The following is a 15,686-nucleotide window of genomic DNA, read 5'->3' on the forward strand; positions in this document are numbered from 1 at the left end:
GGGGCGCAGTCGGAGGACCCTGAGGTCATGACTTGAGCCAAAGCAAAAGAATTGGACGCTTAATCCACTGAGCCACCCAGGCGCCCTGGTATAATATGGTATTGGTACATGCTAGTCCTTATCTTGTGTAATGTCATGTTCATGACCAGTAGGACCTCATTGGGTCTTTGCCATTAGTACAGTTACTTAGTTTGAGTTTTTCGTTGTTCCCTCCCAAAGGCTGAATTTGCTGACCAGGCATTGAAACATTTTCCTAGTTTTCTATAAGAATAGAGCCTACTACTGAACAGGAAATACCACGGAACATGACACAAGTAGGCATTCCATTAACAGACTTAGAGAAATTTGTGCTAATATACCCTACAACTTCTAGTCCTTCAGTATAAGTTCCCCTAAAGTTATGCCTTTGAGCGAAGTCATACTTCCTTATTATCTTCCTTACGTGCTAATAACCAGTATCCATATTTGAACATTCATCTAATTTTGTGTCTTGCAGATAAAGACTTTTGGAGATACACATCCTTACACCAAACTTGTGGTTGATCTGACAAATGTGGACCCCGATGTAGCATATTCTTCAGTGCCCTACGAGAAGGGCTTTGCTTTACTCTTTTACCTTGAACAACTTCTTGGGGGCCCAGGCAAGTAGTTGGCATTTTCTGATTTTTGTCTGTTTGTTTGTTTTTGAGGGCAATGTGAAGAATAAGGAAAATTTTTAACTGTTGTTTTTGTCCCATTTTATTCTTTTGTTTCATTTTGTGTGTAGCTGCTAAAGAAAACCGGTATCATTTTCTAATGTGACCTCTCTACTTTAAACCTTGAATAAGCAATGCAAAACTGTGTTGCATGACTTTAAAGAAAACTCATCAGTTTTTTGTTTTTTTTTTAACATTTTATTTATTTATTTGACAGAGAGAGAGCAAAAGTAAACAGAGCTGCAGGCAGAGGGAAAGAGAGAGAAGCAGGCTCTCCGCTGAGCAGAGCGCCCCATGCGGAGCTGGATCCCAGGACTCTGGAATCATGACCCGAGCCAAAGGCAGCCGCCCAACCAACTGATCCTCCCAGGCGCCCCAGAAAACTCATCAGTATTTTAAAAATTAGGAAAATAGTATATACTCCTTGAAAAAAATACTGTAGTACTGAAGTTGCTAAGCATGACAAGTGAAGAGTCCCTCAGCCCCTTTCCAGTCCCCAGATGACCACTGTTAGCAGTTTGGTGTGCGTGGTTCCCGGTCTTTTTCTAAGAATAAAGGAACAAACAGACAAATAAATATATTTTAATTACAGAAAGTGGATCATTGGAGCGTGTGTGTGGCTTAGTGAGTTAAGAGTCTGCCTTTGGCTCAGGTCATGATCCCAGCATTCTAGGATCGAGCCCCCCATCGGGCTCCCTGCCAGGTGGGGAGCCTGCTTCTCTTTCTCCCCGCTAGCACTTACTGTCTCTCTCTCAAATAAGTAAATTTTTTTAAAAAAATAAGAAAATGGGTCACTTTATACACATAGACACACACATTTGTTCTACCTTTGTTTTTTTTTTAATTCAGCAGTGTTCCACAGACATCCTTCCAGGTCAGAACACAGAAATCTACCTTATACCCTTTAATGTCACTGTAACTGTCCTTGATGTAGATGTGCTGAATACATGTAACTTTCCCCTACTGATGGGCGATGGGCTCTTATCCTTTGCCCGTGGACTTCGAAGGCCCTCCCTCACCCACACACACTCTGCCTGTCCCATCTCGCTCTCCTCCTCTCGGGTCACACTAAGGCCATTACTTTTAGAATTTATGTTGTGGGTTCCTTCTCTGTTTCTTCATTGCATTGGCCTGTTGTCATTCGGATTTCTCTTCTCCCTTCCACCAAATTACATATATTTTTTAAGGCCCGGCTTAAGTCCTACAACCTGATTTGAACATTCTTTCACCCCTAAAACCCTTATTGGTTTCCCTATTCTCTGAAAGCTCTCTGTTCTCCCTGGTCAAGAGTAGCATACCAAGCACCCCCAAAATGTTCAATAGTTACCTTTCCATTAATTGACTTTTTTTTTTTTTTTTTTAAACTCTTAGAGGTTTTCCTAGGATTCCTAAAGGCTTATGTTGAAAAATTTTCCTACAAGAGCATAACCACGGATGACTGGAAGGATTTCCTGTATTCCCACTTTAAAGATAAGGTTGGTTTTGACAAGCTTTCTTATTTTCTATGCCCAGTATACCTGTGTTCAATGGCTATTTGTTGGGCTGATTTGAATTCCTTCATAGTAGTACTGGTTTAGAATTTAAGATTCAGCCTTTCATGGTACTTTTTCCTATGTAAAATGTGATCTCAACAATATGAACTAACGTGAATATTTTGGAGAGATCTGCAATAGTTGGTTTCAGAAATTTAGTGCTTGTATATAATTAATTTTCCTGCTTTATTTAACAGAATAATGCTGATTAATATAAATTTATTTTAGGAAAGAGACTTAGAAGTTATCTTAACATGTTAGTGCAGGTAAAATTACAGATTTGAGGACCTAAAAGTCTGTTTAAGATAGTCACACCTCCCTGGGGCGCCTGGGTGGCTCAGTGGGTTAAGCCGCTGCCTTCAGCTCGGGTCATGGTCTCAGGGTCCTGGGATCGAGTCCCGCATCGGGCTCTCTGCTCTGCAGGGAGCCTGCTTCCTCCTCTCTCTCTCTGTCTGCCTCTCTGCCTACTTGTGATCTCTCTCTGTCAAATAAATAAATAAAATCTTTAAAAAAAAAAAAAATAGTCACACCTCCCTCACCCCACCCCCAATGGAAAAAGTTATTTCGTAGCAACCTTGGTGTTGTTTGTGTTCACAGGTTGATCTTCTCAATCAAGTTGACTGGAATGCATGGCTCTACTCTCCTGGAATGCCTCCTGTAAAACCCAAGTCAGTCCTTCCCATTAATGCTTTCCTTCCCACTCTCCAGAATTCTTGGGCTCCTCAAGATACTCGACAGGGTTTGGTGACTTCCTTACGCTGTAACCAGTTACAGAGCAGATGTTGTAGGTGTTTGACCCTTAACCCTGAGGTCAAAAGAAACATTTCCATGAATTATAAATTCACTTCATTCCAAATCATGATGGAATGCCTCCTTTCAGCTGAAGGATGGTGATCAGAGAAGATATTTTCCTTTCTTTCAACACCTCTGAAGTAAGAAATACAACCTGTATAAGCGTAATGTCCATCATTACGGCAGTGTTCTGAGATGTCAGCCTCATTTCCAGAAGAGGCACATTAGGCTTAGTGAGGTAAAGGTCTTCTGCCGAAGTTTGCACAGTAAGTAGTTAGGGTTGAGATTCAAACCCTGGCAGTCTTTACCCTTCCGCTATACTGCCTTTTATACTAAATACCCCCCTTGAATCAGAGACCTAAACTCTGGTCCTCACACGTCATGGAGATGCAAACTGCCACATGTTCCAGCCAGGACCATGCTGTCTCCCCCACCCCCTCCAGCAGTACTCTTTGCCAGATCATTCCAATCTCAGCTCAAGAACCACTTCCTCATGGAAGTATTCCTTGACCTCTCTGACCAAGTCTGGTTCCCATTTAGGGTTTCCTGGTGCTGTGTATGGCCTCTTCATTGCCTTTATTACCACATGGTAATTTTAATTTATGTGATAAAGTCTTTCTTCTTCACAACACTGAAGCACCGTGAGAGCTGGGCTCCTACCTGGTTTTGCTCCCTGCTTTTCTTAGGATCTTACCATAAGTAAGGGCTGCTTCCCTTCCCCGGGCTAATCCTTACCTAGTTCTTATGACAACGAGAAGGAAATTTCAGGACACCCAGAAAGAGATCGGCAGAGGTTTTGTATGGTTCTGTTGTTCCTTATGAAATCAGTGCTAAGGAATGTTCTAGTTGAAGGTGATTTACTGCCTGAGCAATTTCCTGCCTCTGATCCCATTTGGTCTTGGAGACAAACAAAAGGCTTTCTCTGTAGTCCACAGCCCGACTACTTCGTGAAGATTAACTGGCAACTACTTCAAAGGAGGGCACTGCTTTAACTGGCTAATAATCTCCCCTAGGGCTCAAACTCTTTCAGAGGTGCAGAGGCAACTTCTAATCAAAATTCATTTCATTTAGGCCCACAGGGGCTGGTACCCCCACTGTTCTCTAATAGAAACATTACACAGCAAGCAAGCATCATTTATGGACAAAGAGGGATGTTTTGCTAGAATTTTTGTACCTTATACAGTCTCTTCCACTGTTGTTGCAACACAGGGAATTTATTTTCTAAGTTGAGAACACACAGATTTTAGTGCCATTTGTTTTGCTTAATGGTCAGAGTTTGTTATTTCCACTTTCTTCTGAAAAGAGAGGAATAAAATCATCACATGATGACTCGGAGTCTCCCAAGGGTCTCCCATGACACCATCATTTCCCTGGTGTCTACAACAGTGCCTGCCACATAGGTGCTCGGAGATTTGTTGGATGGTTACGAAGTCGGAAGATAGTTGGAACAACAGTATGTAAAATCTATGAAAGCAAGGACTTTGTGTTGTCATGAGCGCCTACAACTGCGCCTGCCACGCAGCAAACCCTAAACGTGCCCACCTGGGTCCCAGCATCTTCAGCGGGTGCTACTGAAGCATCTGACCGTCTTCGCTGAGGTGGTGAGGCTTTCTCTCTGGAGGATAATCAGGTGTTTCATTAATCCAGTAACCACTTGGATTTCCAAGTTCTCCGATGACATCAGTATATTGAAGTCAGGTAGAAGACGTTCTGTTTCCAATAGTCGCGAGTTTCTGATTGACCTTTCCTTCTCTTTTCTTTTTCCTTTCCTTTCCTTTCTCTCTCACTCTCTCTTTCCTTCTGACTCCTTTCTTTTCTCTATTTATTTTTATTTATTTGAGAGAGAGAGTGAGCGAGAGAGAGTGAGCACATGAGCAGGAGGAGGGGCAGAGGAAAAGGGAGAAGCAGACTCCCCCGAAGAGCAGGGAGCCCAATGCAGGGAGGCATCCCAGGACCCTGGGATCATGACCTGAGCTGAAGGCAGACACTTAACTGACTAAGCCAACCAGGTGCCTCCTTGAGCTTTATTTCAGAACTTTGAGGGGCACCTGGGTGTCTTAGTCAGTTAAGCCTCTACCTTCAGCTCAGGTCATAATCTCAGGGTCCTGGATCTAGCCCAGCTTTGAGCTCCCTGTACAGCGGGGAGTCTACTTCTGCCCCCCACGCCATGCAGTCTCTCTTGGACTCTCGCTCTTTCTCTCATATGAATAAAGTCTTTAAAAAAAAAAAAAAAACTTTGAAAGTTAAGTATGTTCTGTAACTTTAACATTATATTTATGGAAAAGCATGTACATTTTTATGAAGTTGAATCTCTGGTATTTTTTCATTTGCAGTTATGATATGACTCTCACAAATGCCTGCCTTGCCTTAAGTCAACGGTGGATAACTGTGAGTACTAACATGTGATTTTGACCCCTTTTTGAATTGTACAAATATGTCTCTACTCAGGAAGGCAGTGGCAGGGCCGGGAGTGGGTGGGTACTTGATTCACAAACTCAAGTATTTGGAAAGGTCACTCATAAGTCAAGTTTGTCAGAAGAGATAGTATCCCAACCCTCAGTGTGTAAAGTTAAGTTTGCCCAGGGGAGCAAATAGATATTGATGGTATTAGTTCTCATTTTCTTGCTTCTTTTCAAGTCTTAAAAAAGGTATGGAGAAATATTTGCCTGTTCTCTTGCTTCTTTTTCTCATCAGTCATTTGTAAGATACTGCTTCAAATAGCCCTTTCCCATACAGGTGAATCTAAAATGATCTTAGGTGAACGCTGGTGTCACCTGTGAGGGAAGACCAGGGGCACTTCGGTTCTATCTGCCGGTGTTAGTGTTGACCGCTATGGAACCTCCTAGAAAGAGCTGCTTTGTGCATTTCCTGAAATAGAACCCTTAGAAACCAGAGTGCAGATGTGCCCTGCGTAATGCTTTTGGGAAAAATAGTGGAAAGAGTAGGAATAATCCTTGTAGGGGAAGAAAAGGAATTTTCCATGTACCCTCTGAGTTCTTAGTGGAGACCTCTGTAAGAAAAGGCAGATTAACAGGAGAAAAACAAAGGTATCCGTGTCTACCTCATGTCTACATGGGAGGGGCCCACGGAAAAATGAGTAACTCAGAGGTGGCTCAGAATTCAGGATTAAATACCATTTCAGTAAGAAAAGAGAAGCCTTTTAGGTGAAAATAAAGGATTTTTAGGAAAGATAAATGGGCCCTTAGAAGGATCGGTAAGTATTGGGACAAAGTTTGTCTGGGTGTGGTGTCAGCTTTTTTGTTGTTGTTCCTTTCCCGTGATAAGAGTCCATCTTGCCTGATTGATGAAACTCCCAGGGGAGGGGATCTAGGACAATTGGGTTCCTTTTGGAAAATCTGTCTTTAGGTAGCTGTGTGCAGTTGGGAGAAAACCTCTCCTTGCCATTCCTGGTTTTCAAGAGCCTGCAGTTAAAATAATCCGTGTATTTGGGGCTGGCATATTCTGCTAGTCTTCATGCTGTTACTGCAACAAATTTAGATGTCGCCTTTTGACATTTCTTCCTAAAGTTTAGAAATAAATAATGATACTAAACAGGAGGTGATGCGTAGCATGAAAAAGACAGATGAAGTAACAAGAGGTCACCAGAAAGAGCCAATACTTGCGCCTGGTTTGGGGGGGGGGTTGGCGTGAAGTGCACTGAGGTTGGCTGTAGCATGGAGGAGAGCTTTGTCTAGAAGAGGGTAGTTCAGCTAGGACTGAGCATGGTTTGGGCATGGAGGAGGTAGAGGAGAACATTCTGGGTGGGAGGGACACAGTTCGAACAGGTTTATTTATTTTTTAAGCAGCAACAAAACATGGAGCCTAGGTGGAGAGGTGAGATAAAGAAAGAGGCATAGAAAGCTCTGGGTTTTGAGGGGAACTCTCTGACAGCCAGAAGAAGGAAGAAAAATCAGGAGTAAGGCCAATCAGGAAAATGGAACCAGAAACCCCAGGGAAGAGATGCTGTCCTTTAAAATAAAATACCAACTTCTTTCTGGAGATTCTTACAACATCATAACAAAGTCAGGATATTACTAACTTTTTAGATCTAGGTCAGGATCTTTTCGAGTGGGATAGAGAATATCTAGGCCGCTATCTCCACCCCCAACCCCAGGCAGGCTAGTCACGCACGTCTGCATGTGCACTGTCAGTACCTGGCCGGGAGAGGTCGGCTTCCTGCGTTCAGTGTCATAACCACAGGACCAGATGTGTTAAGTGATGATTAGAGGAGGGATTTAATTATGTACAACAAATCATTTAGGAAGGCTTGATCCCTATGCAGGGAGAGAAATCTGGTAGCACCTCTTGCCACCAATCATGGTTCGCTATTTTCCTATGTCTCGAATCTCGTGTTCGGTGTAGTTCACAGATGTGTCGTTGGAAAAAAGTGAGAGATCCAAGGGACACTGGGTCTTTTAACAACAACGTGTTGTGTTAGGACCTCAGTTTTCATTTGAAAAATGTATTCCAGCCCCGCTGGTAGAACTGCTCCTGATCTCTGCTTAGAAACTCCTGTAGGCTCAGCGGTCCAGGTGAAGGGACTGTAAACAGGGCAGTGTCAGTAGGGAGTGGGCAGTGTCGGGGACAGACTGAGGACTCGCTGTCATCTCTGGAGTCACAAGTGACTCGTTGCCTTGTGTGACTGCCCAGTTGGTTTTCTCATACTAAGTAAAAGCAAACAGAAAAAATGTCCATCACCTGTTGGAAGGTATAAAAATCAACTGTAAAACAAAAGCCTGTGTACCCACCGCCAACCTGAGAAAAAAAACCTCACCGGGACTGTTGGAGCGCCCCCTCCCGGCCTCATCCGCTCTCTGCTCACCTTGCCTTCCCAAGAGGGTAACCATTACCTTGAACTTGGGCTTATCCTACTTACTGCTTTTCATGTTTTTACCACTTATGATAGGTCTTTAATAGATAGTTTTAAATTTGCACGTTTTTGAGCAGAGAATGAGATCTGTAAGTTTTGACACTAAGGTATGGTTTCCCAGTGGGATAGAAAGGGGAGGAAGGTGTAAAATAATATTTCCTTACAAGGATATGTATTTATACATTAAGTTTTCTGGAAGGATAAATGAGGAACTATTAATATTGGTTACTGAGGAAAGACGAAGCAAAAACAAAGGAATTTTTCATTCGGCCCTCTTGGATTTTTTAAATACTGCATATATTTCTTTTCAACTTTAAAAAAAAAAACCTAGTTTGTGTAGAAGACAGTAGGAGCGGTTCCTGAAAAAGTTAAAAATAGAACAACCCTATGATCCAGTAATCACACTATTTAGTATTTACCCAAAAGTAACAAAGACACTAATTCAAAGGGATACATGCACCCCTATGTTTATAGCAGCATTATTTATAATAGCCAAATTATGGAAGCTACTCAAGTGTCCATCGGCAGATGGATGGATAAGGAATATCTACGATGGTATACATCTATAATGGACTATTGTCAGCCGTAAAAAAGAATGAAATCTTCTCATTTGCAAGGCCATGAATGGAGCTAGAAAGTATAATGCTAAGTGAAATAAGTCAGAGAAAGACAAATACCGTACGATCTCACTCCTATGTGGAGTACAAGAAGCCAATGAGCAAAGGGAAAAGGAGTGAGAGAGACAACTGAAGAAACAGACTCTCAACTAGAGAGAGCAAACTGATGGCTGGGGGATGGCCAGGGGGATGGGTGAAACAGGTGATGGGGATTAAGGAGTGCACTTGTCCCATTGAGCACCGGGTGATAAATGGAAGCGTTGAATCACTATATTGTACACCTAAAACTAATATGACAGTATATATTAACTATACTGGAATTAAAATTTAAAATAATAAAAGGAAACCCTACTTTAAAAGAATTTAAAGCTGGTTTTAAAGAATTAAAAATACTTACTTTGATAAGCTTTATTTAATATTTCTTAATCAAATCCTCCAATATTTTTGGCAGTGAGTCCTAAATAGAAAAGTACTGACCGATTTTTCTTTTTCTTAGATGATTTCCAAGATTACCTAGGAAAAGCAGAATGTGTGGGGATGGAGGGAACCTCCATTTGTGGTCCTACCAGTTCATTAGTGTGATATTTAAGAGAATGTGCAATTTGATCCTTTACCCAGATTTTTTAATTGGCCTATTAATTAGTTGATATGCTTTTGTAATGTTTTCTTTACTTTGAAAATCCATATATCTGGAATGGTACAAAGGATGTCAAAAGTTTCTTCCACTTTTACTAGTAATAGTCTAATTTCTCTTAAGTAATACAGATTTTAGGAATCATGTCAGCTCTTTAAGTTAATAGTAACATCATCTCGAAACTATTAAAGTAGCTAAGGCTGAAATATATTTTTCACCACCTTAGGCATCCTTGTATTTGTCTTTTTCTTAATCTTTACTTTTATGTCCAACAAGCCAATAAATATTATTAAATTGCACATGAATGGAAATAACCAGGTAACATTTATTGTAGGCCAAAGAAGAGGATTTAAATTCATTCACCCCAGCAGACCTGAAGGATCTCTCTTCTCATCAGTTGAACGAATTTTTAGCACAGATGCTCCAGAGAGTAAGTACGAGTTCAAAACATGAGAAATTACAATGGGCGTAACAAAAGCACGGCATTTATGTCAAGCCCAGTTTGGGGGGAAAAAATGTGAATGTGAAAACTAATGGAAAAAAATAACTTCTAAAACGCATTCATTTAAAGACACTGGTTGAATGCTTATTATGTTTAGTGTTGTTGGGAATATGAAAATATGCAAGAAAGAAATACACCATGTCCTCAAAAAGCTTATAATCTAGTAGGAAAGGTCACACGTACAAAATGTGGCAATAAAAGGAGGAATATTTTAGGTACCAGTTGAGAAAAGCTGAGTCAGTGAAGGAGAATTCACTTCCGAGTGGCATTGTCAAGGAAACATTTTGTGGGAGTGGGGCTTGCTTTACCCAATATTGGCAGAGGTCTCAGGGAGTCACAAGCCTCAGTGTTGTGGAAGTTAATGAAGATAATTCTAGAACGGCTAGTGAGATCAGATGGTGTGATGAATCTTGAATGCTAAGAACCTTGGGTTTTGTTTTAGTAGGTGGTAGAGTAGGAAAATAGCTAACATTTTTAACAGGCAAGTCATTTGATGAGAGGGTGGGTTATCAAAGAGTCCCCGGGTAGATCAACATGAGGAATGTGGGTGGAGAAATTCTTTGGGAGACTTGGAGAACACATTGTGAGGGGGAAGGGGGGCAGAAAAGGAGGGAATAGGCCAGATGAGCAGGGTTGAAGGGGGAAAGCATGTGATTTGTGACTGACTGGATTTGGCGGTTAACAGGAAAGAGTCCAAGCAGATTTTAAGGTTTCAAACCCAGGTAATTAAAAGAATATGTGAAATGGGAAGGAGAGGTTACATTTTGCCAGGGAGGAAATGACGGGGTCTTTACCGTTACACTGAAATGCGCTCTTGGGCCTGAGGACCTCGAGACGGGTAGAGAAGACTGGACAGGCTTTCCTATGAAAGCAACACCAAAGAAAGAATAGGATTTAAGGCAACAGGGGCTTTGCAAGAATCCACTTTTAGGGCATCAAGTCACGTCACCGAGGTTTCATAAACGTCTGTAGCACCTGACAGGATGTCTCCAGAAGAGGTGTGGCAAAAATTAGTGAAAGTTGGGGGTCTAGGAGGTGACCTCTACCCGTGGACCTACCAGGGTGGACTTGGAGTTTAGCTGAGGGCAAAGGATTTGGGAAGGGTCTAGCTCTTCCAGCAAAGATGCTTCCCCGAGTGTGGGGTGAGTTTCGTGGGATGGGTTGTGCTGCAAGAGGAGAGTCGCCACCTGCCCAGCAGCCCCTCAGCCTCCCTGCTTATCCGGACTGAGCTGCCCCTCTTTCCTTGCCAGACTTGCTCCGCCTGTTAGCATCGGTTCAGATGGGCACGGGGCGGCGGGGAGGGGGGTGGGGTGTGAACCCCCTGCCATTGTCTACAGACATTTGTACAGTTGTATACAGACATTTGTACAGTAAATCTCTCTCTTTCCTGAGGAAAGAAAAGGTCCATACTACTCATCAGGTTTTCAAAGGGGTCTGTAATAGAAAAGTTTAAAAAGCTGTTTTGTAGGGATAGAGATCATGCAAAAGGGTCTTCAGAGGAAATACGCAAAGATAAAGCTGAGGTCAGTGGGACGCCTGGGTGGTTCAGTGAGTTAAGCCTCTGCCTTCTGCTCAGGTCATGATCTCAGGGTCCTGGGATCGAGCCCCACATCAGGCTCTCTGCTCAGCGGGAAGCCTGCTTCCTCCTCTCTCTCTCTCTCTCTGGCTACTTGTGATCTCTGTCTGTCAAATAAATAAACAAAGTCTTAAAAAAAAAAAAAAGCTAAGGGCAATCAGTGAGGAAATAGTTAAGGGATTGTGGTTTAACATGGAGAGTGGAATAAATTTAAGGTCTATGAAGTATAAGGAAGAACCTGAAAGACTCTGGAAAGGGTTAGAAAGTTAGTGTTCATATACGCCAAAAAGTCTGAGGAGAGTAATTCTCATCTAATTCTCTGCGTATCTCACCAATTAAGTTATCCCTTTGCTCCCAGCAGAACGTCCTTATCCAGAATAAGTCTGCACAAAATTTATTGTAGTGCGCATTTGTTTCTTTTCTTTTTATCTGATTTATTTTTATATTATAAAATATTTAGGGTTTTAATCTGGCTAAGAATTTCTCTCCAGCTCCTTTCTTCCAAGGAATCCTGTTGAAATGATACATCGTACTTCTTTATTTTGCTCTTAGGCGCCTCTTCCATTGGGGCACATAAAGCGAATGCAAGAGGTGTACAACTTGAATGCCATTAACAATTCTGAAATACGATTCAGGTACATCATTTTAACTTGTCTCTGTGGAAGAAAGCAGAAACTAGTTTAAAAGGTGGAGAAAGGGAAAGCGGTCTGAGACATACATGAGTTTGAAGAAATCCTTGTGAAATTTACTGCACTTGTATAAATAATGATAGCGGTCTTTGAGGAATAGTTGTGCTATCTGTAAGATGATAGTATTAATTCTTTTATTAGAATTTGTTGTAAGCTTCTCTTGCCTTATCAAAAAAAAAAAATTAGGAATCCCTAATTCTTAAATTAAATAGGTAATAGGCATTCTTCCACAACTAGCCAAGTAAACTCTGATACGAGAATAGTTGGAAATCTCTAATTTTGTGTATGTGGTTAATCTTTCTTAATTCTGATTTGTAGAAGTTTAATTCCTTCAGAAAATGTATATATAAATAAGGTACATGAGCACCGACATAATCTAAACCTTTTTAAAAACATATGGTCTCTTGCAAGAACAAACTTTTTTTCCACTTCTCCGGTTACTGAATTATATATACGAGGACTTGAGATTCTCAGAATAAAGACATAATGTAAAGTGGTGTAAGCATAACTAGAATGGGATTATCATCATTACAAAAGTAATCTTCAGATATGCCTGTATATCCTGCCCCTTCCTCCTCGTTTCCTACCCCACGCCCCCCAAAAATCCTCTCTCCAGATGGTTACGGCTCTGCATTCAATCGAAATGGGAGGAAGCAATTCCTTTGGCTCTCAAAATGGCGACTGAGCAAGGGCGAATGAAGTTTACGCGGCCTCTGTTCAAGTAAGAACCAGCTCAGACTGTGCTTTGAATTTAGATCAGGAACTGGGGGTATGACCGCATGGGGTGGCTCAGTGGGCTAAGCTTCTGTCTCTTGATTTCAGCTCAGGTCATGATCTCAGCCCCACAGCGGGCTCTGCGCAGAGCTCGGAGTCTGCTTAGGATTCTCTCCTTCTCCCTCTGCCCCTCCCCGCCCTACGAGAAAAGGAATGGGGAACAATGATCTATATTCTTTGCCTGTTGCTAAAATGCTTTGTGAAACACCATCTAAAAATAATATTTTTAAATTTGTTAAAGATTACAGGTATAATTTTGGAATAGGAATGAACAGTTCTAAATATTTAAAATTTGGAGTAGTTTCATTAGCTTTTTCAGAAACATCACCTATGGATTGCCTATTATGGGCCAAATTGGTTTAGACACTGGTGAAAAAGAAAGAAATAGAAAACAATCTTAGGTCCCCAGAAAGATCTTTAAAAGATCTTTAGAAGTAGGAGATAATTGGTGGGTAGGCACAGACACAAAAGAGTCTGAAGTTATTTAAATGTTATAAGAAATGAGCCTTTGGTAGGGCCATACCTTTTTGATTCAAATGCTGCAATAACTTGGAAGAGTAAGTTGCTTGATGTATAAGGAAGCAATGCTTTGGTAGACGGGAAACACGTTGTATCTTGGCTGCAAGACAGAATTTAAGAATATCTTGGTGAGGTTATTTTGACTATGGATTTAGCAGGAATTCTGAGAAATACAGAACCATGATATATATAGTCATGATTAATCTTTTCGTTTACCGCACAAGTATAATAAAGTTATACTTGCCCATTAAAACACTACTTGCCAAAATCAGTCATTATCCATCTTTCTTTCCCCGCCAGGGACCTTGCTGCCTTTGACAAAAGCCATCATCAGGCCGTGCGTACCTACCAAGAGCACAAAGCCAGTATGCACCCCGTGACCGCCATGCTGGTGGGGAAAGACTTAAAAGTGGATTAAGGACCTACCAACAGCTGATTTCAGATAGTCCTCTTTTTTTAAACCGAAGAAATATACAAGTTCAGCTCATATTGTAACTAAAAATGTTGTTTTTGTTCTGGCTTTTTATTGTTTTGTCAGTGATTTTTCATAAATAAAGCTGAGCTACCTTCCCTCCCACCCCCCTCACCGGGGCCGTGTTCTTTGTAAAGTGCATTTTAGCAAAGTTTAACCTTTTAATTTATAAATATAGAATTTTTCATTACTTACATATTTATTTTTCCCAGCATGATCATAAGAGTGTCAGCATAGTATTTACCTGGTATTTTAAGTTCCTTAAGTTCTTTAATTTTAAGTTCTTTTAATTATTTAAGTTCTTTAATTTTAAGTATTTTAAGTTCTTCCCCATGCCAAAAATTCAACATGATGAGAGTTTTGCTTTTTTTTTTTAGAGTTTCAATATTCAAATTATTTAGAATTTATATACACTGACCCTGAAACTCATCTTCTAGTATTATTTTTATTTTTTTAAAGAATTTATTTATTTATTTGACAGATCACAAGTAGGCGGAGAGGCAGGCAGAGAGAGAGAGAGAGAGAGAGGAGGAAGCAGGCTCCGCACTGAGCAGAAAGCCCCATGCGTGGCTCCATCCTGGGAGCTGGGATCATGACCTGAGCCGAAGGCAGAGGCTTTAACCCACTGAGCCACCCAGGCGCCCTGAGAGGTTTGCTTTTTAAACAAGATGAGCACTCAGTTGGATTTGCTCACCCAGGTACTCAGTGGGCATGGCCTAAGTACACTTTCTAAAATGTGCACTTTTTAGAAAGGGGCGACTAGGTGGCTCAGATGGTTAAGAGTCTGCCTTGGGCTCAGGTCATGATCCCAGCATCCTGGGATGGAGCCCCACATCAGGCTCCTGGCTTAGCAGGGAGTCTATTTCTCCCTCTCCCTCTCCCCCCTGCTCATGCTCTCTCTCTATTCACTCTGTCTCAAATATATAAAATCCTTTAAAATGTATAAACTCTCTGGGGAACATTGTGCTCCGCCCCCCAGATCCACCTGTGTCTCCACTGGACTTGTCCTGCCCTCCTGTCCATCAGGGTCAGATGGTGACCCCAAACCCCAGGACTTCCCACCAGACCCTCTGATACTCTCCTGTCTTACCTGATTCATCTCCTTAATGGGCACCAAACATCCTTCACCCATGTAGCACATACAGCACACAGAAGGCAATAATACAATGATTATATCTATTATATACATGTATAATGCATACTGGGAATAATAGGACGACTTCAGCCAAATAAGACAGTAACAAAGCATCCCGTGAGTACCATGTAGCACCCCAGGGCACCTCAGCACACAGCCTGGGAACCACAGTTGTATTAGGATTCTTTGACTCTAAGTGACAAAACCCAAACGATCAGAAGTCAGAAAAGGAAAAGGAAGGATTAAAGATACAGAGGAGGGGAGGTTGTCAGAACCTATGGACAGACAGAAGAGGGCTGACACCCAGAACTGTCAAGCAAGCAATACTCTCTTGTCTCATTTCTGTTTCTCTCCTCCATACTGTGGAGTCTGGCTACCCTCCAGCTTTGCTGCTGTAAACAGTTCTTATCCCACGGGAAGACTCCCAGATTCCCAGAGGTGGGACTCAGCTTGAGTCCACCCTGACCAAATTACCTTTAGCAAGAAGAATGGGGTCTTAGAGAATAAGCATGGGTGGGGTGTCATTAAATACACAGGACTGCTAATGCAGTGACAGAAGTCTTAAAATAGGAGCAAACACCCCAAAAGTGGGGCAGGTTGCAAAGACACAGATTCCTGTCCGTCCCCATAATGCTGAGCTACTCCCGTGCTCACTGTCCCTAGCTGTTCTCTCCTGGACACATCCACACCGCAGTGGTTCTGTTTCTCAACGCTCTGTTCTCACTTGCCTTCCATGGCAAGAAGATCACAGGCGAAAGTTCAGCTCACATCCCTGGTATATAATCAGGTTCTACGTGATTAGACTTTAGCCAATCCACGGACTCAGATGATGCTTTTGAAGGCTTCCCCGGCCCCAAAAGCTTTTCCCGTGCTCTGGGC

The 15,686-nt window shown here is 41.9% G+C and overlaps 1 protein-coding gene across 2 annotated transcripts in view; it reads left to right on the top strand.

Annotated features, from left to right (window-relative positions):
* Window positions 1-13,777, top strand: part of LTA4H (leukotriene A4 hydrolase) — a 31,417-nt gene extending 17,640 nt beyond the window's left edge. The window contains exons 12-19 of one of the 2 annotated variants that reach the window (XM_082739255.1): window positions 497-641; window positions 2,067-2,170; window positions 2,825-2,895; window positions 5,353-5,407; window positions 9,475-9,570; window positions 11,771-11,853; window positions 12,524-12,628; window positions 13,501-13,777. In XM_082739255.1, the coding sequence (XP_082595381.1) occupies window positions 497-641; window positions 2,067-2,170; window positions 2,825-2,895; window positions 5,353-5,407; window positions 9,475-9,570; window positions 11,771-11,853; window positions 12,524-12,628; window positions 13,501-13,618 (777 nt within the window). In that variant the 3' untranslated portion in view covers window positions 13,619-13,777. The remainder of the gene's footprint in view (window positions 1-496; window positions 642-2,066; window positions 2,171-2,824; window positions 2,896-5,352; window positions 5,408-9,474; window positions 9,571-11,770; window positions 11,854-12,523; window positions 12,629-13,500) is intronic. The other variant, XM_082739256.1, reaches the window with a different exon arrangement.
* Window positions 13,778-15,686: the final 1,909 nt, after the last annotated feature.

Source organism: Mustela nivalis (genome assembly GCF_964662115.1).
Source record: "Mustela nivalis genome assembly, chromosome: 7".
Taxonomy (NCBI): Eukaryota; Metazoa; Chordata; class Mammalia; order Carnivora; family Mustelidae; genus Mustela; species Mustela nivalis.